Genomic DNA, 27,757 nt, shown 5'->3' on the forward strand with positions numbered 1-27,757 from the left:
AGATGCCAGAAAATACATTTCATAATGTTTGATGCAGTAGATATTTTCTTGTGTCCAATCACTGGCATCACATTAGTACCAGTCATGTTATTTCTGTTAAGGCACTTGATGTTGCCACTTGGTGTTTTGAAAATGGGCTTTTTTTTTTCATTTTAGAAAGTGTTACCTTTTAAAAATGCCACTAAAAAAGATTTTAACAGTTCCACCTGAAAAAAATCTTTCTTTAGAATTTCTTTGTTCTATTTATTCACCATTATTTTTAAAAGCAATTGAAGGTAAAGATGAACATGGCTGTTTCAATCAGGATTGAGGAAAATATTCCTTTTTTGTTTCTTAAAATGTGTTTTTTAGTGAAAGGGAATGAAATACTGAGAAATCCAAAGAAAGCTTTGGTTCCTGTCACATGTGAATCATGACCTTCTCTCTCTTCCCCTATTCTTGCAAGTCAGACTAGAGAGGGAATGTTGGCATAGAGCAGGCAGTTTGCACAGGGCCTTGGCAAACCAAGCTTACTTTTTCTTTTTTCTTCTTTTTTTCCCCTTTTTTCCTTTTTTCTTTCTTTTTTTTTTTTTTTTTTTTTTTTTTTTCTTTTAGCAATATTAAGCACACAGAAAATGATGGAACAGAGAACAGGGAATCTGAATGTATTGGATGTCAATCAGTAATACCCTTTTAAACTTTCTGCAGATGGCATCATAACTGAAGGCAAATTCCCCTAACCCCAACATCTCTCCTATTTGTAGATTTTAGTATTCTATTTGTTGACCTATTTCAAGATGTATTTTTTACTCAGTATTCTCTTATCTGATTTATAGATTTGAGTTAGGACCTTACTCTAAAGAGCTGTAGAAAGTATATGCTCTTTTCTGAGAAGCATTGCACTGAGCCATATATTTAGGTTATCCACTTTCCATTGCACAGACAGAAATTAGATATCTTTTTACTTCTTATTTTTAATTTTTTTTCCCTCTGGTTACATTATTCTTTTGCAATGAGATTTTATATGTCAGCCTGACAAAGGCACAATGTTATTGCCTTAAAGCTCGCTCCATTGGCTTTAAATGATATTAGAGGTACGTGAATGTATTATTCTATGAGCTATGGTCAATTGGTTCCAGATGAAACATTGTTGTAGTTGCAATTTGCTACATGAAGTGATCAATATGCTGTAAATGCTTTTAGAAGGTAGAGCCAGAATCTCTGGGAAAACACAACCAGCAGCATCACAGTCTGCAGAGACTGCTCTCTGCACCCGGAAAAAGCCACAACGCTGCAGTTTTTCTTGGGATTGAGCTTTCACTCAGCAGACATTTCAACTTGCAAGGACTTTGCTGTTTAGTTTATTTTGGAAAAGGCAGCATGGCTCTGGAGGAGTCAGGTGGCTGCTTCCTCTTGGGCTGAGGACACAGCTGCCAAGGAGGGAAGGACCATTTCCTGATTAGAGTTTGCAATCAATGATATGGCCAGAGGCGGGAGATAAACACAACCAGCAGCTGAGGCATGAGACAGCAGTGTGGTGACCATGGTCACTTTAATAAGCAGCATTTGCAATTGTCTACCATTTTTCATACTTCTTAGACACAAAATTTTTAGGAGACATTTGAAAGCAGTTTTGCAAATGGCTAAGAAGTAGTTCCCTTCAACTAAATGGGTGGAGTAGGAATAAAATCAGAGGGCTTTGTAGGTTATTCAGTGTTGGTATCATTAACAAAGACAAACAATCATGTTTGAAATACCCCAAAAAGAATTTGCAAAATGAACTGATATCTTTGCTAGCAGCTGGGTTGTGGGGATGAATTGCTTTCCCAAGCCTGGGGGAAGCAGAAAACACTCTTGCTGTGCTGAGAGGATGTGGTGGGAAAAACCTGTGTTTTTCATTGCAGGTGTAAACTGCAAATATTTGCAGAAGTGAAGCTGTGGTGCTTCTTCTTGTTTCACACAACAGAAAAGGAAAAAGTGAAAAATTTCTGTGAAGATAAATACTTCCATTGCAAAAATCTAACATATCAATAACTTGTGACTGTACCAGAAACTGAAAGGCAAGTAGCAGGGAGATATTAGTGTGAAGCCTCTATAGGAAAGGCATCATGTTCCAAACTGACAGTGGCCTTTTAACTTTGCTGGTGTGTAAGGAAAATTCTTACATGCTAATAGTCAAATTATGATTTCCCATGATTGAAAGGCAGGAGCTACTAAGCATAACAAAGTGAGTTTCCCCTGCTCACTAGGACATCTGCCAGCACTGTGATCAAATTATAGCTTTCCTTGGCCCACAGTCAGGAGCAAACTGCTTATCCTTGATCAAAAGCACAGTCTGCTTGGGTGGAGATGCTTCAATTATTGGTGACAAAAGCCCTTTGAAGTGACAGTCTCAGGATGCCTCGGTGTTCGCATATGGGGGAATCAATTGACTAATTACAGCAAGAAATAGCCTCAACAATGAAACTGAAAGAGAAGGTGGGGTCTGTGGTGCAGGCAGCAGGTGTGAGGGTGGCCAGACAAGCGGGGCCTGCCAGGGCTAAGGGCTGTGGGTGGGGGACGAGACATTTGGGGTTGATCAGTTGCCATGGGATGTGTCTGGCTTTATGATGTGGTTCTTGCTATGCAAAAGCAGCAGAGGGGCCAGCCCAAGAAGTTGCAGTGGACAGAGCAGTGTTTCACAGTTGTGCCTTTTAAAGGCTTTATCTCCATCATGGGCCAGTCTCCAGCAGCAGCCCCGGGCCCTCTGTACTAAGCAGAGCCACAGCAGAGGAAACCAAAATTCCATAGTGCTCTGAGGGATGGAAAAACCCAAAATAACTCCTACAGTTAAATGAAATGCCATCTTTTTGCCTAACTAAATGCACAGCACAGCCAATGGAAAGGACAGTGGTAGTTAGGAGCTTGCTACACTTGGGGAAATCCCCCCATCCTGTGAGGTTTATCTGTGAAGAAGGATTTGTGACTAGGATGAGAATGCCTGCTCTCTCCAATCCTCCCTGCTTCCCTGGTAAATCAAAATCAGGCAGGCATCCTGAATTGTGGCCACAGGCCTCCTGTCTGCTAGTGGGTGTGGGGAGGACTCATTTCAAAGGGTGGAAGTTATGGCACCCAGATGGATTCCCCTTTGGCAGCAGATGAAAGCTGTGTGGTTTCAGAACAAAGAGCTTGATTTTTGCATGTAGGAAATTAAGAGATCAGCTGAGCAATGTTATACAAGCTGGAGGGGAAGCCTTAAAAGTTAAAAAAAGCACATTATACTTGGTGCATTAGGCAGTGGTGTTGACTGAGGCATTCTATGCTAAATGAAGTAGTAATACAGCACAGGTGAGAGCACTGGCCTAGGACAGCAGTGATGACAGCACTGTGGCTGTTTAGAAATGGGGGCTGAAATAAAATGCAAGCAATGGTATCTGGCACTTAAGGTACAGAAACCAGTAATAATTTTGTACTTTTTCTCAGTTTGGCTGGATTTGTATGCTAGGAGCTGGCTTGGAAGGCCTGGCTGGCATCAGGTGTATGTCTTATGCTTCATGGGTCCCATGCAAGATCCTGCTGAGAACACACCTGAGTCAAACCAAGATTCCCATGGCACTGGCAGCTGAAAACATCTTTTAGATCCTGGCTCTCAGAAAAAGCTTCTGTGCTGTAAGTAATTCCTCCTTCCATGGGTTTATAAATGTTCCTCATGCTGCCTCGCCTCTTGTCCACCCCAGGCTGCTGCCAGGGCTGTTCCTCACACTGTCCCTCGCTGCTGGTGAGGGTTGTGCTCTCACTGGAGAACCTTTTCCCAGAGAAAGCTCCAGTTTCAGGGAGAGGCAGCACACAGTGGTGTGGCAGGGGAGGCACAGGGCAGCCCCTGGCCCCTCTCCTCACAGTGGCTGCTCCTCTGCTGCCCCAACTGGGCACCACAGCAGGCATGGATCTGCTCCTGGCGACCCCGATGCCATCAGGCCTTGTCCGATGTGGCCACTTCCACGCTACCCCACTCCCACCATTGCTGGGAACAGGACTGGCACGGCCCTTGTGCAAGCTGGAACCCAGCAGATAGGTTTGCCTTCTTCAGACAGAAATGGAGTGAAAATGGTGCTGGGAGAAACAATGAGTCCCGTCCCAGGCGAGAGGGCCCTCAGGGCCCTGAGGCGGTTCCTCGGGGTTCCCGCCACTGTGGGGGACGAGGAGAATTTTTTTCCAACCTCACTTTGGGGCTTTTGGTACGCGCCTGGGTGGCCACCCCATATTTTTAGGGGTTACACTGGTCTGTCCCCAGCCTACAGCACCTGCCTGAGGGGCAGGAAGGTTGTTAGGAGCCCCAGGGGAGATGCCATTTCTGTGCACCAGCAGCCAGGCCTCAGGCAGTGCTCCCCAGCTCTGAGGCAGGTCAGTGGACACATACATGGATGTGGGGAGCTCTGGCAGGAGCCAGAAATGTCCACAGCTGGGCCAGGCTGCAGGGTCACACCTTGGAGAGCTGGTGGTGATGGAGGGCTTGGGTTGATGAATTGTGCCCATTGGTCCTTGTGAATGTGGAAGGGGAAGAAGGTGAAGGTGGAGGGATTAATGAATAATTAAACTCTGAGACAGACGAACATACATAATGCATGATAAATTAGTCCAAATGCAGCAGGGTAAAGTTCATTTCAACAAGCAGAAAATGGGATGTGACAAGGTATTGATGCCAGAACAGATGTTTGCTAAAATTTTTCATTTATTTATATGCATTTCCTCCCCCTCACAGTTAGGGGTCAGCCTAGAGTGGGACAGAAATCAGTAACGGAGATGGAAAACAAGTTTGGCTCCTGTTGGGTCCCAGTCCAGCACACTCCCTCCGTGGGAGATCTCCCTCCCTGCTTAGTGCTCTTCTTCCCTTTCTGGTAATCTGATGCAATATTTCCTGCATGGTCACTTGGGCTGCTGTTTGACTGCAGCTAAGGCGGGTAGGGTAATGCTCTTAGTTCCATGGCAACTGAGAGGCCCATGTTGACTCACTCTAGCCTTTTCTGATCCCAGATTTCCTAAATGTTTTCTTTCTTCTAAACTGTATTTGCTCTTACAACATAAATTATTTATAAGATGTTACATTTGTTACAGATGGTAATGAGGCTGCCAAGCAGAGGGCATCAACTCTACTGCAGTGTCAAACTGATTTAAGGAGGGTTGTGTGTGTGTGTAAATGAAAACCCAGTCCCTTCCTTTTATTGAACAAACCCAGCAGATCTGTTCAAATTCACTTTTCCCATAAATAACACCAAAGGCCAGAAGCTGCATTATTAGACTTGCAGAGTTGCTTCATCTGAATCAGAGCTCTGAGCAACATGACTTCTTTTTTCTTTCCTCAGCTGTGAGTCCCATAAGGTCTCCTTTACTGTGTTAATGAATAAGTTAGGTATCTGTCATGAGAGATCACAGCAACCATACACTGAAGCTGTTTTTTACACATACCTGCCGCACAAACCCCCCAGCTTTGACAGAGCTGGTCTCATCCCTTTTGCTCATCACAGGCTGCTCATGGAGTAGGACTGTGTGAAGCAACCTAGAGCTGAGCACTGCAACACCAAATCTTTGATCTTGTCTCTCCTTCCACATTCTGTTCACTCAGAAGCAGCCTTCCCCGTCAAAGCAGGATACTGTGCCTGCTGACCTGCCTGCTCCAAGTGAGGGTATCTCACTTCTCACAGGGGTAGACAATTCACAGGGAAATAATTTCCTCTTACTCTCTTGCAGGCTGCTTTAGTGTACTCTAGGATCAATGCCTGTTTTCTGGTGCATATTGCACTTGGATTTCTCCATGTTTCTGGAGTCCTGACAAGCGGGGACTGCTTAGACTTGAGGTGGGTGCAAAAATAATCTGAGTTCTTCTGATTATTTTACTGGTTTTCATATATATATGGCCTTTCATCACTCCTTGCTAGAAAAGGTGAAACTACAGAAAGTCACAGCGTCCTGCTGTCCTTTGTGATCAAAATGTGAAGGATTGAGTGCAAAACAGTTTTCTCCCAAAAATCAATATATTCTCTTTTAACACTGAGGACATCTATATATTTAAAAAAATAAATAACTATTAAGGAACTGTGCAAATACTGAGCCCATAAAATACAGAAAAGCAGAATACTGCTGTTAAAAGGTTAAGACTGCCCAACCCCCTTAACTGGGGACATGTGCATGCCAGCTGCACATCCAGGTGCTGGAAGAGATGGGGAAGAGGGAAGCAGCTTTTGATCTTGTATTATAGAGAAGCCCAAAGCAGATTTAACAGCCTTAGCTCTTACTACAAATATACACTTTGGTTCCTTGAAGTGTCATAGGCTTCCTGCATGCTGCTGGGCTGTCCTAGTGTAAGAAAGTGCTGTAGCTTTCCCAGAAAGAACACCCTAGTTCACAAAGGAGAAATGTGAAAGGCTAAAGAGAATAAAAATGGGCTATGGCTAGGCAAAGCACAAGCATGCTATGGAAACTCCTCACTGAACAGGTTCAGCAGATAAGCAGAGTTCTGCTTTTTTTTTTTTTTTTTTTTTTTTCTTTTTTTTGTGTGTGTGTGTAGGGGTTTTTTCCCCTTCAGCTGTTGCAATGACTCACTGATTTGCATGGCCACTCTTGTTATGGATTCTGAAAAGCTTTGAGTACACAATTGGGTTGATGAAATGCCCTGTCAGCCATCTCTAATTCAGCTAGATTTCTTTTCTTTCTCTTCTTTCTCCCTCCTAGTGCCTTAATCTAGATGTGCCTTACCACTTTAAAACTAAAGTGGGACACAGGGATGTCAGAGAGAGAAAAGGAAAATTTCTGAACTCCCTGCCCTGTTCCAAATTAATTAGAGCCCAAATCACCTCAAATATGTGCAGAAAGCAGCTTAGAAAATGTTCTCCATTACTGAATTTAAGTCCTGGAACTAAAGTTTATGATGAGTGATAACCAAACCCTGCAGCAGCACTTCTCTGTGCAGTTTGACCTCACTCCAAACACAGAGGAGAAGAAAATGTATGTGTTCACCAGGTTTTTAGCACAATGTGCACAATTTCCAGCCTAAATCAACCCAATGCTTGCCAGTGGGATGGGACACCAGCACAGCTGCCTGGCTGAATGTTTTTTTTTCAGCTGTGTGAAAATGAAGAAGTTCCTGGAGGCAGACTGGTCTGGGAACCTGCTTGGCATCCCCCTCTTTTGTGTGTCACTGGTGTGGGTCCTGGCCTGCTGCTGGCTTTGAGCTCTCCTGCTCCCAGAGGTAAGGAGGCTCCTCACCTGCTGTCAAGTGTCCCATGGTTCCCTTAAGCCAGCTGCTCTGAGGAAGTGTATGTCCAGCTTGGCTGCCTCTCTGCAGCCAAGGCACTGTTTCCTGAAGTTACTGCTTGACAAGCCTCTTTCCAAGACCCAAGGCCCTGTTTGAGGGAGCCCTCAGCATGTACTTGCCTTCAGGTTGGTGTGTGCTCCCTGCCCAGTGCTGCCCTTGAATGGACAATATGGCAGCACACCATGGCTCCAAATGGAGCCCTGTGTTTTACAGAGATAGCAGAAGAGCCCCAGCTGGAAGAAAAGCCTGTGTGAATTGACATGGGTCAATTCCAATTTACATCAAAGGAAAATCCAGAACATGAATGCTTGCACATGCAACTTTTCTGTAGAAGAATTCTTGGCAAAACAAGGGCATGCTGTACTCTTACAAGAATTGGGTAACCCTGGCCTGCAGATTACAGAGTTACTTTGAAGACAATGTTCTGTCCTCAGAACAAGATAGACTGTATACTGTCCTTGAATGGATACAACAAAGAGGAATAAGCACTGTGCAAGGACAAAGCCAGGTGCCAAACATGGTGTGAGAACTGCTGATTTAGCACACCTCAGCTAAAACCCCTGATAGCATGACAGCCAACCAGCAAGTAACAGGGACATGTCATTACAGCCTCTAAACCAATGAGCATTAGGCAGCAGTGGTGTGAGACAAGTGTACAGAAGCATAAATATGACAAGATTGCTAAATAAAGTAGCAATGTAGTAGCAAAGTGTAGCCATATTGATGTGATTGTGGTTACCCAGCCAACTCTCCCTGGGACCCTCTTCACTTTTCAAGATCAGAGTGCAAAGTCCAGGCTGTTGAATTCAGTCAGACTGTGCTTCTGTGCTGCTTGATTTTATCATAGTGTGGATTCTGAGGAGCCTCTTTTCCAGCTCCTCTAGTGTAATAAAGAGTCCAGAGCTCTGGGGGATGCATCTTTGGCTTGTTGTCCTTCAAATAGCTGTAGTACCAGCATGAAAGGAGAGGTTTCACGTAAATATTTAGAAAGAGAGCAGAGGTCTCTCATAAATATGTAAAACTGCATCCATATAAACCAGGAGTTTAAAGGCAATGGCACATGAAAATGAAAACCAGTTATTGTTAATGACAGTCTTGCTGACCCTATGTCTAATATCTAATTTATTCTAATTTCCAATCTTCATATTCTAATCTTTTTTTTCCTTATCATTTGCTTTTTCATTAAGAATCCCTTCCCATTTCAAGGTGCAATGTAGCTTTTTGCAAAGCCTTAGCCTTCCAATGGGCTGTCTGCACTACAGACAATTTTGTCCTCCAATACACGTAGGTGAGGGTATGTAACATCACTGGTGAAGTCTGGATGGTATTTGCTTTTCATTTCTGTTGGGAAACTGAAAAAACTGTTGCTGAGAATGGGATTTCACAGGGCTGCTGTCAGATTGGGTGGCAACTCAGCTTTGCAGATAGACCACCTTGGTGCAAGATTTCTGAGGAAACAAATCCAAATAGTTTTAACGTCAGAGAGGTTAGGGGAGGTAACTGCCAGCAAGGCAGTAAAATACTGTGCAGAGACCACCTGTGCTTTTTCTCTACTAAGATTTTGAGGCAAAAATGTGTTATCTGCTGTCAAACTCTGTGTGTTCAGACTGATAATACAGAGGCCTGATCTTATTCAGATTGTTAATTTACAAGTAAATACCTCCAAAGGTCTTTCTTGACTTGCTTTCATGCATAACTGTCACAAATGCCTTGTCACCTTTAGGATTTTCTGTTGGTTAGATAACACATAGTAAGACTGATTTTTTTTTTTTTACTGGCTTTTTTGGTTTTTCCAAGGAAAGGCAAGCCCTAAGGATCCTGGGATGTCAGGCAGCTGCTGTGTGAAGTATTGTTGCACACTGGGATATTTTCCTGCTGCTGTAGGACTGGCAGGGTGAAATCAAGGGCTCCTAAGAATGGCAATGAAGTCCAGGACAAACACGTGGGGCTGAGGACAGGATGGCTTCCCGCAGCCACTGCAGCAGGTCCAGCTCTGGGAGATAAAGTAGGGGTAAGGTTTTCAGAGTCTCCACATTGCCCCCCGTGAACTGTCTGTCTTCAACTGAAGCAACATTGTGTGAGCAGTAATTCCCAGTGCCCACAAAAAGCTGGGTCTGCTGTGGTACCCCTCTAGCAGCACGAATCCATGACTCCAAATGTCACTCTATTGCTTCCCAGCTCATGAGGCTCCTGCCTGACTGATTCCTTTACCCTTGTCAGCGTTCAGAATAGCTGTGCACCTATTTTAGCCAGGCAAGACAAGTGCAAGTTGTTTTTCATGCAGGATAACTGTGTGCAGCAGCACAGGCAGGGGAAAGCTGGAGTTTTGGCAAGCAGACCCTCAGTGTGGGGCAAAATGCTCGCCTGCACTCTGATGCTGATTTTCTCCTTTATTGGCTGCTCCTGAGGCTGCAGCCGGAGGAACGGTCTCCTGTGGAACGGCAGCTTTAGACAATTTTATTGGCTGATGAATCTGATCTTGCCTGGCCACCTTCCAGAAGCACTGACTTGCCCGAGATGAGAGTGAGAGGAAGGTTGCTCTGCCTGGGGCTCTGAAGCGATTGTTGGGAGACCAGCGTAACACCCATGCCTTGCTGCACGGTGAGTATAGAAAGCCAGGTCCGTATAGCCACGTCTGTATGCGCAGGGTGCTTCATGATCTGATTGCTGACACAATTAAATGTGAGGCTGCTGTGGACTGTGTCTCGTTTGCTGCTTAATTATGTGGAAATGTACTTGGTAAATGGGTTGCTGTCACAAAATGCTCGATTAACTGTTGCAATGATCTGAGTTAAAACACTGTGTTTGTGTCCTACTCTGGTTATTTCCTGTGCTGCAACACATTGATTTAAGCTTTTAGCCACTGTGAGAGAGAGAGAGCAAAATGCAGCTGCAAGATGTTGATATTAAAATTTTTACTTTGGTTTTGTAATTTTGCTAGTGGAAACTCAAAATACCAGAGCTGCTTGCTAATATTTGCTCAAGTCTTCTAAAAATTGCTGATTAATCTTGCCCTTTCTTTTTTAAGGGTAACTTCTGTTAAGTTTGATGCTATGGATCGTTTTGCAAGTTGTGCTCTGCCACAGAGCAAAAATAGGGCAGAGCAAAGGAAGGGAATGTTTTTAATGTAGCCCCCAAAGTGTGTGGTGCTCAAAGTGGCAGGATACTGCATTGCACCTACATCAGTTGCAAACAGCTCTACAGATAAACATTTCTGAAGAGCCCCCAAAAATATTGCTACCTAAGGAACTGATGGTTGATCAGCAGCACTGGAACAGAATGAAGGAATGCAGCTTTTTAGACTGCAGTAGTCCTATAATATACAAGGATTGCAGTTAATCCTGAGAGTGCATCATACCTGCTGCTTCAAAAATGATACTAAATAACCTGAGTTTCACTCTAACAGCCTGCAGTGCCCCTGATACGTGGAGCGGAGTTTGAAGATGTCTATTTTTGATAGCTTTGGGAAGCAACATTTTATCACTGTACTTGTTCAAAATACCTCTCTTTAATAATTCGTAGGGGGTTTTTAGGAGAGGTGGTGCAGGAAGTGGGGTGTCAGTGTTTTCTGCAAACAGATCCCTCCTGAACATAGTGCAGGAACGATGTAGCTTCCTCAGAGCTGAGTCAAAATATTAAATTAAAGCTGGCTAAAGCTATACACAGTCCCCAAAGACTTCCCCAGCTAGAACTTCCCGTACTCATGGGCTGTGAATAGCACAACTGTTGATGGCAATGATGCTTTTCTTCATTCTTCTTCCTGAGGCCAAGGAGAAAACTGAGCAGCTTCATGATTTGCCTTGGCTGGAATAGCTTTGCAGTACCATACTGGGATGCAATGGGTTCCTTAGGGAATCAGAAATGGATGGCCTGGGGCTGGCCTCTTGGAATCACCTGCACCACAGCTGCCTTTCCAAGCTGTGTGGAAGTTATGCTTTGAGTACTCTGGGAAGAGGACAGAGTGGGAGAGCCAAGTTTGTATGTGCAGGAGAGACATGAACATTGATTTGCAGCTGTAATTGTAAGGAGGAGTCTCCCCATTATGTCCAAGTGGGGTAGAGGGGAGGCCTCATTTGGTGGAATTCCATCTCTGTTTCAGCTCAGTAGTAAATAACTTCTGAACTGGCTCCCATGACAAGTGGAATGGCAGTCCATGAAGTCTGGCCCTGTTACCACCTGTGGTTATGAGAGTGAATTAGGACCTTGTATTAATGAGAAATGATGAAGCAAATATGGTTTAGTATGACTTTTGTGCAATTGTGCCTGGTAGCATTGACAAACTTTGGTTCTAAATGTCTTGTAAACATTTATTTGGCCCTGCAAATAGTCTAAACTATGTTTTTGCTTGTTCCTCTGTTTCTGCACCATTCCTGTTCCTGTTCTTGCTGACTGAGGCTTCCAAGGTAGCCACAGGAAGCTGACATTCATACTCACTGGATTCCAAACATCTCTTCCAGAAATCACAGGCTCTGTCATTATATGGAAGATGAGGCTGTTTTATACCTAGTTTTATAGATATGTTTGTGATTTCCTGGGATTTTCTTGTGGAATCTGAATTAGAGCTTATCTCAGGTTAAGATTTAAGTTTAACAGATGTGAAAAACATAGTATTGACATACCAAATCAGTACCTGTTTGTCCTCCTGGAGAAGTTTTTTGTATTAATGTCAAACACATATCTGTGAAGTTGCTGTCTGTGGCTGTTATAATTGTAATACTGAAAAGGCAAAAAAAAAGGGGGAGGAAAAATGAGTGAAGATGTGAATTTTGCTGGTTTAAGATTTAAATGAGACACATGGAAGGTAACCCCTGGTAGAAATGGAGCTTTGCCACTAAGTAGGATGCAATTTATTTGGAGGGGAATGAGTGATTCTCTTGATTATTCAAGGGCTTTTTGAAACCCTGCTACTGATGTGCTGGTGGTGTGTTCCAGGATAATAGTAATCCTGAAAGAGCTGAATAAAGGCTCCTTAGTTATTTTTGAGCCTTTGCCATCACTCTACATGCACAACAGGCAAAATGTTGGTGATTTCTGTCAGTCAAGCCAAAAGTAGATGTGGCCTTACTTTGGGCACCATGGAATGGATACCCAAGGAATGCTCTTTGTGCCTGAGCTGTGTTGGTGGCCTCTGAGCAGTCCCAGGGAAGCAAGGGTGGCTCAGGGCCCTGTGGCAGGGCAGGGGATGAGGATCAGTCACATGGGATGAGTTGCCCTTTCCTGGCCTGGCCCTCAGCTTGTAGCAGTAGGAAGGCCATGAATGAAGCCACCCTCAAAACAGAACAGCAGATATTTTCCTGTTCTGCTTTCAGTCTGGTGTGGTGCTTTGCACCCCAATTGCCTCCCTCAGCCTTGTAAATGTTGCAAGTTTCTCAGTTTTGTTGAAGTGGATAAAAGATAAGGGCAGTTCTAGACATTTTATTTTGAGGGGAGAAAATGGAGAAAAGTAGAAAAAGGAGGTGACTAAAAATATAAAGCTTGTGATCTATGTTAATGATTGTACTTGGCAATTCTGCAGAAATGAAACCAAGAGAAAACTATGATTCTTTGACTATAGAAAGCATTTGTCTGGAAATGTTTTGTTTTTAGCGTAAGACCTGAGTTAAGGGAGTGGAAATACATTGATTTGTATTTTGACAGTTTAAAATGGCTTCTATGCAATGCTCTTACAGCATGTTCATTTAGAATGTGGCCTTGCAAATTGCAATAGTATTTTAAAACACTTGAAATTCAGAATGACATGTAAACTGTCTGCAGTGATTTTATTTTTATCTTTGTTGGGTTGGTTGGTTAGCTTGGATGTGAATTTGTATTTCTGTATATGTATATAAACATAATCCCATTAACATGTATGTAAGTAGGAAGCTGGTAGGCAATATGCTTACATATATACCAGCATGTTATTGAGTCATAACATGAAATATTTACTCTCAGTATCCATGTGTAAAGTTAATGTGCTGTGGATTCATGCTAGAAGTAATAAGGCAAGAAACTGTTTATGCTCTGTGATACAGATAGCCAGATCAACAGTGGGAGTGAAAACTGGAATTGTTCTTCCATTTCAATTACAGCCTGACAAATGGTGCATTCATTTTTCATTGTTAATAAATGGCCCATATGGCATCCTTTGATCACATGCTCTGCAGCTTCTGCAACAGTAAGGCATTTATTCTCAAGGAATACAGAACCTAACAATTGATCTCAGCTTACTGAGCAAAATACTGTCCTGAGTAAGGGAATGGACAGTACCAGGAGAAGGTACCCTAGGTAGCTCAGAGTTTTCCAGTCTGAAGGCTTGGAGCATGCTGGACCCAGCAGCAGAGCCAGCAACCTCCTCATGTTCCGAATCACACTGGAAATAACCAGGAAAGCTCTTTCTCCACTAGCAAATTCCATTCTTTCACAGACTATGTGAGGATGGCTTTTCCATGGTGCACAATCCAGATTCCAGGGTGCCTGGCATGCCGGGATAGAGAAAAACTAACCAGAGAAGAAATTTAGAAAGCAACGCAAAGCAAAGTTAGAATTTCTTTTTTTGTGAGAAATCTGTATGACCAAAAAGCCCACCAGCCTGATGCACACATCCCTTGGAATAAAGACAACCTATTTGCTTTTAATCATATTATTTATCATACCTTTTAGAAGCTTCTAAATCCATAGCCAGGACACCAGCTGGAGACATTCAGGAATATCTCCATGGAAATACCATCTTGGAAAGCAAAGCTTGCTGAAGTTTGCTCATTATTTTCTGCAGAGCACTGCAGTCTGGGAGAAAGGCAACACCATGTTTTGTACACCCACAGCTGTAACAGATGGATGGGTAACAGGACGTCTCCAGAGCAGCTTATGTCCTCCCTTCATGGTGTAGCTGTTGCAGCCACTTTGATCTTAGTGGGCAGACAGTGGCTGGGACCTTTCTGGGTGTTTCTATCACAAAATGATAATGATTATACCCAGCTTGTGCCTTTAATGTAAACTGAAGTGTTTACAAAGCATGTGTAGATGTACACTTCTACCTCCCCAGACACAAGAGGTTTCCTCCCTCACAGTGTTCATGTGAACCTCCCAGGGATAAGGAGATGCAGGATGGAAGCAAGGGAAGGGAAAGCCTGCTGGACTCCTTGGAAAGCTTTCATCAGTAAGACAGCAACCTGTGGCCACTTGTAACTGCAACACTGTCAGCACCTCCAGAGTAGTTTCAGCTTCTCCTTTGGCAGCAGCAAATGGCAAAACTGCACAGACTCACCCATGACCCCATATAAGAGTATAAGGGGACACAAAGATTTGTCTCCCCTTAATCTTTTGCAAAAGATGGACACAATATGAAAGCTTAAACCCTAAAGCAGATGGTGCATTTCTGTACCATCATGTCATGTGTTTGATGAAACGTGGCTGGCTGAGTGTGTCCAGATGGGCATTGCTCCTTTGGTCAAGAAACCATTAAAACGTGGCAATTTGTGGGAATCTAGGCTAAAATAGGCTCTCACAATGGAGAGCCAGTACAAGGAACAAATTGGTCCCCACATAGGTAACCAAAGGGGGTGGGGGCAGGATGGGATGACTTTAAAGTTATATAATAATTTAATTTGCTGGTTTAGTGCTAATGTTCAGAAAATGTTCCCCCAGCATACCTGGCTTCTCTTTTCAGCTGGCTTCTTAGGAAGAATTTTTTGAGGAAAACGCTCTGTGTGATGTTACAGGCATGTAATTTTCAGGCTAGACTACAGAAGGATTATATACTTCTTATTTTGGTTTCCCTTGAGAGAGTTCTGCAATGTTTCATAAATCCAGATGACTGTATAGGTTTTAGTGAATATGTAATTTGCCACATGGAATATATGCTGGTCAATGCTTCTGTTCTTAGAGGAGATGGTCACTAACAAAAATGATGTCTGACAGGCTGTTCCTTACTGTGGAATGATCTGTCTGTCATCTCCTCAGGTTCTTGTAAATTGCTGTGGCTCAAGATTAGGGTAAAATATTTAAAAGTTGTCAAAAGCAGCTTTAAAGCCTCTGACCTTCTAGCTTTTAGAAATGTTTTAGGTACTTATGATGTTGAATCCTGTAATCACTTTTGAAATGTTTTTCTAGTCCATCTTCCTTGAATGAATAGAAATGTCTATTTCCAACAAGTAAAAAGGGCCTAACTTTGGCCAAAAAGGATTGCTGATCATGAACTTGCTGAAATCTGTGAGGAGAAAATATGAAATTGACTTGCTGAACTGATAAGATCTGTCAGGGTCAGTCATGGGTAATTACCTCAACCTCTCTAATAGAAAAGATTGTGCTTGGAAAAAAGCATGGTAGGAAAATGCACTTGTCTCAGCAAAGGAATAGTGAACACTTGCCCTGTGCAGGGCCAGGAGTTGGACTCAGTAGTCTTTATGGATATCTTCCTACTCAGGATATTCTATGATACCATGATTCTGTGACTTGAATTATTTTCCAGAATCCATGTTACAGGAAATAGGAGTTTTATCACAGCAGATTAGATTTTTATATTAAATGTTCCTCTTTGTTCTGCAAACCAAATCTCATTCCTCTTGACCTTATTTAATATGGTGGACACCAGAGTTTAATATAAAAAAAAGAGAAGAAGTATTTGCTTAACTTCTTAACCCCCTTTTATATTACAAGGCTGTGGCTGGGTGGAAGGACAAAGGTATGAAGCATGAAATGATGTCCCATGTTGGCTCCAATATATGAGCATCACAATTTCCATCAGGGTGTCACAGAAATGCCATGAATCTCCTATATGCAGGTGACTTCTACCTGAGAACCAAGGTAAAAAACATGACCCAGTCAAGTGTGTGATAAATATAGACACCCACTGCAGCAACTTGCACCAACACAAGCTCTGAGTCGCAAGCAAGACACGTGGCTATGTCTCAGCAGTCAGTCCCTGCTCCAGGCTGCAGTTCAGCTGCACTGGCTCCCAGGTTATTGCATCTGCACCAGCCATTTGCATGGTCCCAGGAAAGGTCTTGTCTTTGTGAAGTTTTGATAAAAGGTGGTTAGATTTCTGCAAAAATGAAACTGAAAGGACATTAATACTGAGTAATCTGGGAGATGTCTTTCTACACAGGCTTTATTAATTGTTTCCTTCTGTGGTTATTTACTTACATTTACAGAGCTCAGCAGAGCTATTCTTTGCTCTGGTTTTATCTCATAAAATTCCAATGTAGAGAACTGCCATTCAGGGATGACACAGTGTGATGTAATTTAACTATAGGTAAGGTAGCTTAACACTTTCAGCCTGTCTTAAGGTGGGCTTAGGATATGCAATTTTGCCTTGTGATAACAGTCAGTTTTTCATTTATATCTTTCTTGTATCACTGTAGCAGTGGAAAAAGAGCTGATGTACTCTTTCCTTGTCATGTGACCTTGCAGCTCCACAGTGGGACAGGGAATGCTCTGTTCAAGAAAAATCAGTGTTTTGGGGGAAGGACTCAGCAAATTAAGTGGGAGCCTGTTTATTCTAAAGGCTGATTCATACCAATGTGAAGATCCTCATACACTGTGGAGCAGCACTGTGCTGATCTCAACAGAGCTACTTTGTTTGATGGGGGTTAAAAATCCCAAGTGTGTGTGATTCTCTTCTGCTGATGCAACTATCACCACTGTGCCTGGGGAAGGTGCCTCTCTCTCTTCCTCTTCTCTCTTTATGGCCTAGCAACCCTACAATGCACTGTTTGTCCCCTTTTGAAGGTTGCCCTTGCTCACGTGGTGAGCTGTGGCTCAGCGTTGCTCCTTGTGTGAGCTTTGATGCCATGAGCCTGGCAGCAGAGACAGCACAGCAGCACTGGCTTTGCTGCAGCTTTACTCCCTGAAATGAGACCCCAGGGCCTGGTTTGCCCAGCTTAGCCCAGGCTGCCATCTCCGTGCTCACTCTGCTTGTCTCCACATAGCAAAACTGGGCTTTTCTCCCTGCAGCAAGGCATATTGAGGTGGTAGGAGTTATCCTGGGATGGGCTCCCCTGCTGGCAGTGGCTTACCATGGTATATTGAACTGGGCTGCTTCTTACATGTGGGAGCAGGAAAAGCCTGTCCCCATGCTGCTCCTCCTGCTCAGTTTATAGTTTTAAACGGCACAGTCTGCTTGAGTAGCCCTTCTTCTGTGTTTGTAGGTTAGACAGAAGTCCCTGTGGGTCAGCTTTACATCTTCAGCTGTAAATGTAGGTCAGCTGGCTGCTGGGCAGAGTTTTCCTTATCCTTAAAAGCACAGCTCCTCACACACAGCTTCACAGTACATTACCTTTGCTGGTCTGTAAGGAGGCTCCTTTTGCCAGCATGGCAAGGGATGCAGCTGCTCTCCTGACACTGGCAGTCCTGCCAGCATGAGAGCAGAGTATCTATTGGTCTAGGTGGAGCAGATATGCAATGAGAGCAATTTCTGCTGTTTCTGACACTTTCCTTTAGTAATGAGAGATTGATATCAGGCCTGTTAATGAAATTAATTATCATAGGATGTGACAGTGTCTGTAAATCAAAGCAAGTCCTTTGGTTCTTCTGTGCCCAGGCTTTGTTTATTCTGATACTAAACCTAAGATTTGCTCCTTCGTGAATCTTACAGAGTCCATCAGAAGTCTAAAATCTGGGAAAGATTCTCAGGAGCTCACAAGGAGCCAGTTTGGTTCAGTTACACTGTTGCTTCCTTCACAGCTCACATTTGGTTTACACATCCCTGCCTGCAGGCTCTAATCTTGGCTGTGACACTCATTATGCTTTAATTTTTTTTAGCGCAGTTTCCTAGGAAGTTGAAGCTTATGCAATCCTTATGCAAAAGGAATAGCCCTGAAAGTTTTCCTAAAAAGACAGCACAAACCAGCCAATGGGTTCCTGAATCAGAAAACTTATGTTAAGGTGCACAGAGAAGAAGGTGACTGGTGCAGAGCTTCCTTTGTCCATGGCTGTAGAACCACAGCAGGGTATGACTGGGGCTTGGATGACCTCCAGAGGTCCCTTCTGTCCCCAGCCATCCTGTGATTCTGTTGTCCAGGAAGCACTAACATTTCAGCAAAACTCAGCAGAGGGGGACAGCTCTCAAAGGCAAACAGGTTATGACAAGTTTGAGAGGAAGGCTGTGGCATGTGGCATGCATGGGGTGGTTGGCATGACTGTGCTTGGAATCACAAAGTTCATGATCCTCCAGAGTCTCTGGTGGTTGGTGGATATAGAAGGGAGTAAGAGGATACACGGGAGGAGGGATGTGTGAAACACAAGGCCTATTAGGTGGTCTGTGGGGAGCTAAGGAGGTGCTGCATCAATGGACAGAGTCTTTCTAGACTTGATCACCTCTCCTGGAAAGACACCTTGCCTGCAGTGTGTAGAGAGAAGGGGATGCAGATGTGGCTGTGGTAGTTAACTAGGAAAGGAGTGTGGTCCCTTTTGTGGATCTTCAATTTGCTTTCAAAGATGCGAATTTGTGGAGACATCATCAGTGGGGCCAGGAAAACGAACATAATCTGTTTGTAGTATTGTAGTCCCTCTGCTCAAAGTTAGGTTGCCAAATTTCTCAGGGAAGAAAAGCCTTTTTAAAAAACTCAAACTCCTAAAAAATTAAACTAATTTTCTGCCAAGCTTTATTACTGAGATTTAATATATTACTGCTTTATTGAAATCAATTTATTTGGCTACCAGAAAGAGTAAAACAAATTCAGGAAAAACTAAGAAATGGGGTTTTAAAAAATGAAATATCTTGCATTTTTTAAAGAAAGTATCACTCTATAGTAGATTATTGAGACTATATGAGATTAAGTCAAATCCCATTAAATTTTTTTGGTTTTGTTGCTTCAAGAGAAGTATATTACTTTATACTGCTCGTGAATATTCAGTTCACTTTTTTTTCTTTTAACTGCCTCCTCCTCCTTGAGCACAAACCAGAAATGCATAACCCCACATGGGAAACTAAAATACAAAATTCTACTTTAAAAAACCTCTGCTAAATTGATGCCACTTCAGTAAGCCATTTGCAGGGCCACTTCACTTAAAAGCAAAGAAACCTTTAAGGGCATCCTTTAGGTCGTCCTGACCTGTTAGCTCTGCTGAGGCAAGCTGTCTTTGTTCTCAAAATAAGAGAAGTATCTAAAGCTTTGGGAAAAAGCTTTAGGACTTTCACATGGCACCATTTGCACCCACATTTGGTGGGTGCTGCCAAAGCCAGTTGAGTTCACCACCTAGTGGGCATCCAGCCCTGTGAAAGGTATCAGTGACATCTCTTGGTCACTTGCAAGGACGAATGCCATTTCAGCTTCAACTGTAAATAAAAACGTGGTGCTCACAGAGAAGTTAGTTACCACTTTTCTGCAGCAGAGAATTGGGCCACTTGGAACTTTTCTTTCACAAAGTTACAGAAGAATAAAATAGGGTTTCATAAGGGAAACAATGTAGCAATAAATATGTCTTGTCCTTTACCTCCCTAAAAGAAACCAAAGACATATTTGATTTGACAGTGGACATAAAACCCCTCATTTTTTGCCTCATTTCCTTAACCATAACTAAAAAATATGCAAGGCTAACTCTACATATGTTAGCAGTCATTTCCATGTGGTAAAGGAAGAATTTCTGGTCAGTTGTTAGAGTACTGGCCCAGGGAAATGACAGAAAAGTTTGATCAAGAGCCAGTGCTGGGAATATATCACAAGTCTGGAGGTATGACAGGCTGCCCAGACTGCAGTGCAAGGCTGAGGCAAACCTGCCCAGCTTGGCCCCGAGTTCACCCATCAAAAAATCACTGCCAGGGTATGTGCAGCTTTCTACTTTGATGCTCCTTGTTCTGCCAGTGTGAGATTTGTTCATCCCCTGTCCCTCATGATGCAGGAGGATGTGTTTTGCCAAGATCATCAGCTTCCTCTGAAAAAGGCATTTCTGTCCTGGCCATGGCTGGATGCAGAGTAAGATTTATCTGAGCTGCCAGAGCTGAAATGACTGGAGATATGTTATTGTATTTCCAGGGAGAGTCCCATACGCTGACTGTGTATATCAGCTGGATCACATCCCCAGAATCTCTGGGAAAGAGAAGAAAATGACACCCCTCTGATGAGAGGATGTCTGGTTTTACATGCACAAGGATCAGTCAGGTGCAACACAAAAGGATGCAGTGTATGTCCAGACCCTCCTGAGCAAAGTGATGTCAGAGGGTTCTTCCCTTGAAAGGGTCTGCAGAGAAATAGTCCTCTAAAATTGCCTGGCTGGAAACACATTTCTTTCTATAATCTACTTAATAGATGCAAACAAGATTTCATCAGGACTTCTAATGGATCTAGGCAGATTCAGAGCTGCAATCAGACTGTGACCTAACCAAATCATGTCTTCTTTGACTCCTCTAGGATCTACCTGAGGTTGATCGGCTTTTGTTACAGAAATCTATTTGGGCAGCAGTGAGGACAAGCAGGGAGCAGATGTTCAGGGAACAGTTTCCTCAGAAAGGAAAAGGCTTTTTCCTGTGGCTGCTGTAATGTCTTGAATGGTGATGGGGAAGGTGCCTGAGCTTTTATGATTCCTGCAAATACATACATAGAGCAGGAGCTGGGAGGAGAAAGGAAAGCTTTAGCACTGTCTGCTTTGCTGTCAGCTGAGGGTCAGGCTGCCAGCAGCCAATGCTGACAGTGGCTGTTTTAACTCAGACTCTGTCAAGGTTTTGAAGGTGGAGGGAATGTGCTTTTAGAGGCAGGGCAGTGACCTGGAAGGATGCAACAAAAGCACTGGAGCAGATGAGATGTGGGTCAGAGGCAGCACGGAGCAGAAGGTGCTTGCTGAGCCAGGGCTGTCTGCCTCAGTGGGAGGTGGGTGCAGGAAGAAAATGAGGTGTTTCTACACAGCCACTGCTCTATGCTATGGTGTAAGAAGAGGGGGCAGATCTCCTCAGGCATTTGAACCAGTTGAGCTGTACCTGGGGAAAGAAGTCAGATGCAGCTGGTTTCTGGATTATTCTGACCAAAAACTGCAGTATGGGAGTTGTCTGTCTTGCCTCCTGCCAATGTACTGGGAGGACTGACTTTCCCATGCCACCTGATTGCAGCCTGTGGATATTGGCAGTGTATGTTGCTGTGAGAGGATGCTGTGTAGGAGCACTCAAATTGCTTTCTTGGCTGTTTCTGGATACCTGGAGCAGTATAACTGCCTCAGATCATCCCCAAATGTAGGCCAGCTAGCTTGCCTTACAAGAACAACATGGTCAGGAGGGGAGCAGTATCTGGAGGCTGTGCTGCTGGTAGTGTTTGATTTACCTCACCCATCCCTGCCCAGCTGTGCATCCTGCTGAGGGTTCTCTTATCAGAGACAACAGCACATCCGAGGCTCTGCTGCCTGAGAGTCAGCACTGGGGGTGGAGGATAAGCAGATAAACATAATCTTTACATGAAAGAGGCTAATCAATCACTGAAACAACTTATCAGCGCTTGTGGGGGGACCCTTCACCTCTAACAATAGCTAAATAAAGATGATGTATGGGGTTTTTAAAATATAAAATACATATACATGAGTTCAGTGACATTTTCTGCCTTGTTCCAAACAAAAAGCCAGACTATGACCAATGATGTTATGTGGCCTCACAAACAACTCTATACATAATTTATAGAGTTCTAATAAATATTTGAAGTATACTAATAATGTTCTCTTGAAATATGTGTACTCTTATGTCTGGATCCTTCTTTTGATACACAAATAGATTTGATAACAAGTTGATTCCTCCTAGCTAGTGACCTTCATTTATTCTGGCATAAAACAACTAGTATTTTTCCAAGTCTTCCACAATCTTACAAAATTAAGAATGGAAAGCTGAAGGGAAGTTTTGGAGTCCAGAACTACTAAAGAATTGAGGACCCAATGTGAAAAAATATAGTATCCTAATATTAGCAGAGTTGATAATGAATTGCAGAAAGATCAGGATTTATGTAAATTAGCAGACTTTGAATATGAATCCAAAATCCACTGAGCAATCTGGAATATCTTCCTGATGAAGCATTTCACCATGTTTCAGGCCCATTTGGGTCTCCTGCTTCTTTTCCATACACCTACTCATTGTTCCCAGGTGTGGCAGTCAGCGGCCAGAGCTGTTTTTAAAGATGGTAGGCTGTATTTTGCTAGGATGTATCTTTGTGTAGGTTACTAGCTATTTCCAGGAGGTAGCTTACCAGGACTGCCTGGAGCAGTTGGATCTGGGTTTTTTGGCCTTTTGGTGTGTGCAGCTGCTGTTTTCCACATGCCTCAGCAAATGTGGGATTGGAACCAGGCTCCACTGTGGAGGGGACTGACACAGGAAGGAAGGCTGCCTGCAGTGCCAGTACACCCTGCAAAAGGAGCAGGAGGGCCAAAGGCATCAAATTTTGGGACAGGGCAAGATGCCCAGTCAGGAGCACAATTATTCATGGACTTGGCTCTGCTGTTTTTGTAGTCAAGGAATTTTATAAACACCTTATTCACAGCTAAGTGTGTTGTCTTGTTAGTGACAGCCTTATGTCATATCCCAAAGTAAAAGGCCTTTATCAAGAGCTCTGCAAATTAAATTGCTACTTTATATTAGACTTTTTTTCCAGTGGCTGTGAATTCCTTAGAGGTGCTTTGCTTTATTAACAAGAGGGAGTGTGTGTTCTGCCAGAAGCTGAGAAGAAATAGGTTATGGTTTCTGGAGGATAGGATTTCAAAAGCCCTTGCAGCTGCTTAGGTAGAGTTTAAGCCTTTTCTGCTTAGGCCTTGCAAGTGCTGTGCTTGCCAGGTTGGCCCTTAGCCTAGGAATGTCAAACATCAGTTCTCACACACTCATTTTATGCCTTGTGGTTACCTGGGGTGTCCACAGAGGGAACACACCACTCTGTGCTCAGACACTGGTCCCAGTAAAGGTCCAAATATGCAAATTTAGGTCTACTGTAAGCTTTTTGTAAAAACTCTTGTAAACTCACCAAACTGAACTCTCAAGTGCTAGAAACAGGAATTATTCTACTTAAATTTTCAATTATTTAATTTCCAATTACTTCAGGATTTAAGCCCAGTATAGATAAAGCCAGCAATGTAGTGAAATAAATTTGGAGAAATGGAGTTCAGTTATTTTTAATTTGGGCAGCTGAGCCTTTCTTTTCTATCAAACAAAACACAATCCTTTCTTTAGTTGTTTCTGGACATGCCTAGAAGCACTAATATTTTTGCAGCTTGATTTTTAGCTTCTTTTCACCTCATATTCCCTCTGCCTTGAAGAACAATGTATACCCTTAGCCATGATATTTAAACATGCAACCCTCTTCTTTGGCCTAACACTAGAAATGTTTTTATTAGACAATATTTGTCAGTGTCATAGTTTACTTGACAAAGTAAAAAGTCATTGTGGTGGAATATACTCTCAATGCTGGTGTGACAGCGTGTGCTCCATGGTGCTGTGCAGAGTCTGTGGTGGGAAGCAAGTACAGCTGGCCTCAATTCACAGCAATTCTGAGATTGCAGCTGAGATATTGGCCACTCACAGAAGGGAGGATCCTGCTGAGGAGGTTTTATCACTGTTTGCTCTCACTACTTGCCCAGGATTGAAGGGCTGGCTCTGCAGCAGGTAGGATGGGGAAGAGAGAAAAACTCTACCATGACTCCCTTTGGGAAATCCTCGTGTCTTCTGAGATTACTGTTTAGAGACTGAATTTTGCTGCATCTGTAAGTCAACAGTGGGGCAAGAATTAAATAATCTTATTTTTTTTCAGTGTGTTACAGGAAAAGCCAACTTTACCTCCTTTATGTGATTGTTTTTAGGATGTTGAAGAAGCATTTGGCATAAGAAGGATAATTTTCCAATTAAATACAAAGTAAGGTCATACACCCAGCTCCTTCTCAGCTGGCTGTCAGGCTGTACAGCAACATGCCAGGCAGTGTTGTCTAGTGCCTTGCTGGTAAAAAAAGGCACTCAAACCACTTTCTGCATGCTCCCTTTTTATGTACTTGCTTTAAATCCCTTCAGTTAAACAAGGTCTTCTTGTAGGGATGTGAAATCTGGTGGAGCTCTGCATGAAAGCCTTAATATCCAGGACACAACTGTCTCTTTTAGTGAGATTTGTTGCAGGCCAAATTAAATCACTGGAGGAAGTTCAGCTGTCTTTCTGATAGCACTTCCTTAAGGATCAGTGATTTTACACTTGAATATAAAAACCACAACATTCTCAAAATGTTTGGCATTAATGGGAATGTACTCCCACTGAAGTCAATCATTAAATGATCTTCATTTTAATGAAAATAATTCTAAAATGCCATCTGAGAAAAGCCTTGCAGGCAAATTTTTAGCTCTACAGAAGTTATTTTACTTTGCCAGACTATCTGACAAAGTAAGTAACTTTATCTAACTTTAGTTGGACTTCTGGTTGGTAGGAATCTTCCAATAGTCAGTTGAGAGTGAGCATTCCCAGAGGACAAAAAAAAAGTAGCCACCAGTGATGCCCCTTTTAAAACAGGATTAACTACTCTGTGAAAGTTTAGGTTGCAGTGCATTAATTGGATTTTTACTCTACTGACTATACAACTATAGATACTTGTAGTTCACTCCAGGTGTTTATTCTTTACCACAAATTCTTAGGTGCTTATAAAAAGGGTTCAACTTAGTCTGTCTGTCAAAATGTGTGTAGATATAGTTGCAGCTCATACCAGAGGTGAATTTAATTTAAAACAACTCAGATTAGCCATTCTTTAAAAGCCTCATCTTGATCACTGCAAATTTTCTAGGCAATGAATCAAATAATACTGTCATTTCTACTTAACTTTCCCTTACACATTGCCTTTGCTATTCAGAAGTTTTTCTCTTCATTGGTTTTGTTTGTTTGCTTTCTCCTCTGTACTCCCAGGAAGCTGTAAGCTCTTGTAGGGCAGTGCTGGGTTAAAGCTTAGTGAAATCAGGTTTCAGATATGTTCATTTCAAAGTCCTCTACTGCAATGTTGTGACTCTCCCTAGTGCCAGTAGGAGTCACACACCTCAGCTCTTGCATATTGTTTTGAAAATACTGGAGCAGATTCAGTCTTTTAAGATACATTGTACTTCCTTACTTTCTTGGATAATTTCCCTTTCTGAAAAATGTGCTAATTTCTGTGCATATAAACACTTGCTGTGGAGAGCAGCAGAAAGAATCAATTTCCTGTAGTTATTTTGTCAGGGCTACAAGTGAATGATTCTCATTTAGCAAAAAAACCCAATTGAAAATCAGCAAAACACTTTGAAAATTTGTGTTGATTTTGCAAATAATTCAGGGAAGAGGGGGAAAAAGTCTCATCACAATACGCCTCAAATCCTCTTGACCAGCACATCCTCTGTTATAACACATTATTAAGTTAACTGTAGACCTGAGTAATTTTATCTTGCCAGGGACATGGGCACCCCCTTATGCTTTGCTGAAATCTAAGAGTATGTAGACTTAGCAAGATTGCTCTGCAGAGGGTACCCTGAGTGCCAGAGAAGTGATGGAGAATGATTCCAGTGTGTCCTGCTTTCCAGCTGGGCTGGCAGAAAAGCTGTCTTGATGGTATATGTTGTACTGCAAGACAACCATCTTCTGGCTAAAACACAGCTCAGTACTGGTGTAACCCTGCTGAAATGACCAACATGACTCAGAAAGGCTCAAGCTTTGTCCTGGAATGGCTTCCACAAACAGGAAGCCAACCCTCAAAGAAGCACACTGATGTGCACACACCCAGTGCTAATTTGGGCACAGTAAATATCATCCTGACTCATCTGTTGGCTTTCTCTGCCACTCTTTCTGGAGGATGAGGACTGCAGGTTTTATGGATGGTGTTTCTAACAAGCAAATCAAATGCTTCAAGCCTGAAGGGAAAGTCATATCCCCTTCTCACTACTATAATTCCTACATTATCCTGACTGAAATAAAAGGTACGGTTCTGAAAATATATCTAAAGGTAGGCTCCAAGGGGAAGAATCTTTAAATTTATTTTTATTCTTGTAATTAGATGCCTGAGGAGGAACAAAAATCTCTCTGTGAGAGTATAAAGTGCTTACCGGTTAATGAAATGGAATCATGTTCTCCATTAATTTGCTTTGCACTCATTTATTGTGAACCTCTTAAAAGAGCTGATGATTAAAAAGACATATGTCTTGAAAGCATAAAGATTTATTCTGGAAAAACATCTATTGTTAACAGTCCCATGTGCAAACCATCTAATTGTATCATTGGTAGCCCAGGGGTCTCATTTATCTTTTCCTTTTGCAATTTCAAGGTTTAGTTACATTTGTTTCTACTTGTACCAGCCAACCTCATTCAACAGACTGACAACAGGGAGAAATGTTCCCTCTCTAAAAGGCTCTTTCAGGGTGAAAAGGGCTCTGTGTTCTGGAGAGACATTTATCTCAGTTCTAAGGCTGGCACAAATCTTGCAAATCTCCCAAATCCTCCCTTTAAGCCTTCCCAGAAGAGTCTTGGCTCTGAATGCTTCCAGGTGTGGGTTCCTTATGCAGGGCTGTGTTTCACTGCACAAGGCATCTCTAGAAGATGTGCCTGGAAGAAAAGCCAGAAGAATTAATATACAAAAGTAGCACCTTCCCTGTTTGTTTGCTTGTGGTTTTTAATCTCACCCCCACAATCTTCTGGAAGGATTGGGGAATCTCCAAACAGGAGGCAGCCAAAATCTCTGTAAAGAAGGTGGCTTAACATAAGCTGTGATGGTGACCATGCTGAGCTGATGCCCAAGAGAAATGTCTAGTAAAGATGAGAAAGGCACACAGTTTGCAGGTAGAAGGCAGCATCTCAAACACAAAGCATTGTTCTCTTTTATATCCAGCACCTGCCTGAGAGAGCAAAGCTCTGTTCAGGCTTTGTGCTAGGCATTTCTGGAGTGTCTCTGATGGCTTGTCTGCTGTTTTTTATTTTATTTCTCTTTGTGCTGGACTAGACAGGATCCAGAAAAGGTTTTGCTTCTTTTTACCCCCCTTTTGGGATGAGGAAACAGGCCAGCAGCAGGCAGTTTTCCCTAATTTTTATTGAAACCTTTCAGCTTTAACAGCTCCACATGTGCCAGTACTGAACAATAAGTGCCAAACTAATTTTTTACAGGTGGATAAATTAGGTGCCTGAGTGTTTGCACATGTGCCCCATTTATTTCAACTGGCACTGTAACATATTAGCTCGAGCCATAGGCCCATGCCCTATGGAAGAAAGTGAGATGGAATAAATCAGTGCAAAGCACTGATGCTCCTGAGGTAGATTTTTTCCAGCTAGCTGGAGATCAAGTATTGCTAAAGCAGACTTCATGTAGCAGGGGAGAACAAGGCTGTCCAAGGCCCTGAATATCTAAGTATTCAGAGATTATTTCAAAGATTTTAGTATGTGAAGGCTTACAGCTCCTGGAAAGAGGCAGGCTTTCCATCTGTACTTCTAAAGTCCCAGTGCAATGCCATACCTATCATAATTTTTCTTCCCTAAAATGAAGGGATTGGACAAAACTAAGGGAAATTTTCCCATTTCATTGGTGTTTTGGTTTAGTTTAGTCATGCATTATTAATGGTAGCCAATTAACCAAATG

The 27,757-nt window shown here is 42.8% G+C and overlaps 1 protein-coding gene across 1 annotated transcript in view; it reads left to right on the forward strand.

Moving 5' to 3' along the window:
• Positions 1–9,737: 9,737 nt before the first annotated feature.
• OSBPL5 (oxysterol binding protein like 5) overlaps positions 9,738–27,757 on the forward strand; it is a 172,792-nt gene continuing 154,772 nt past the window's right edge. Inside the window, exon 1 of the mRNA XM_063158624.1 lies at positions 9,738–9,868. Within this exon, the coding sequence (XP_063014694.1) occupies positions 9,854–9,868 (15 nt within the window). The 5' untranslated portion in view covers positions 9,738–9,853. The remainder of the gene's footprint in view (positions 9,869–27,757) is intronic.

The sequence above is a fragment of the Melospiza melodia genome, chromosome 6, assembly GCF_035770615.1.
Source record: "Melospiza melodia melodia isolate bMelMel2 chromosome 6, bMelMel2.pri, whole genome shotgun sequence".
NCBI classification, from domain to species: Eukaryota; Metazoa; Chordata; class Aves; order Passeriformes; family Passerellidae; genus Melospiza; species Melospiza melodia.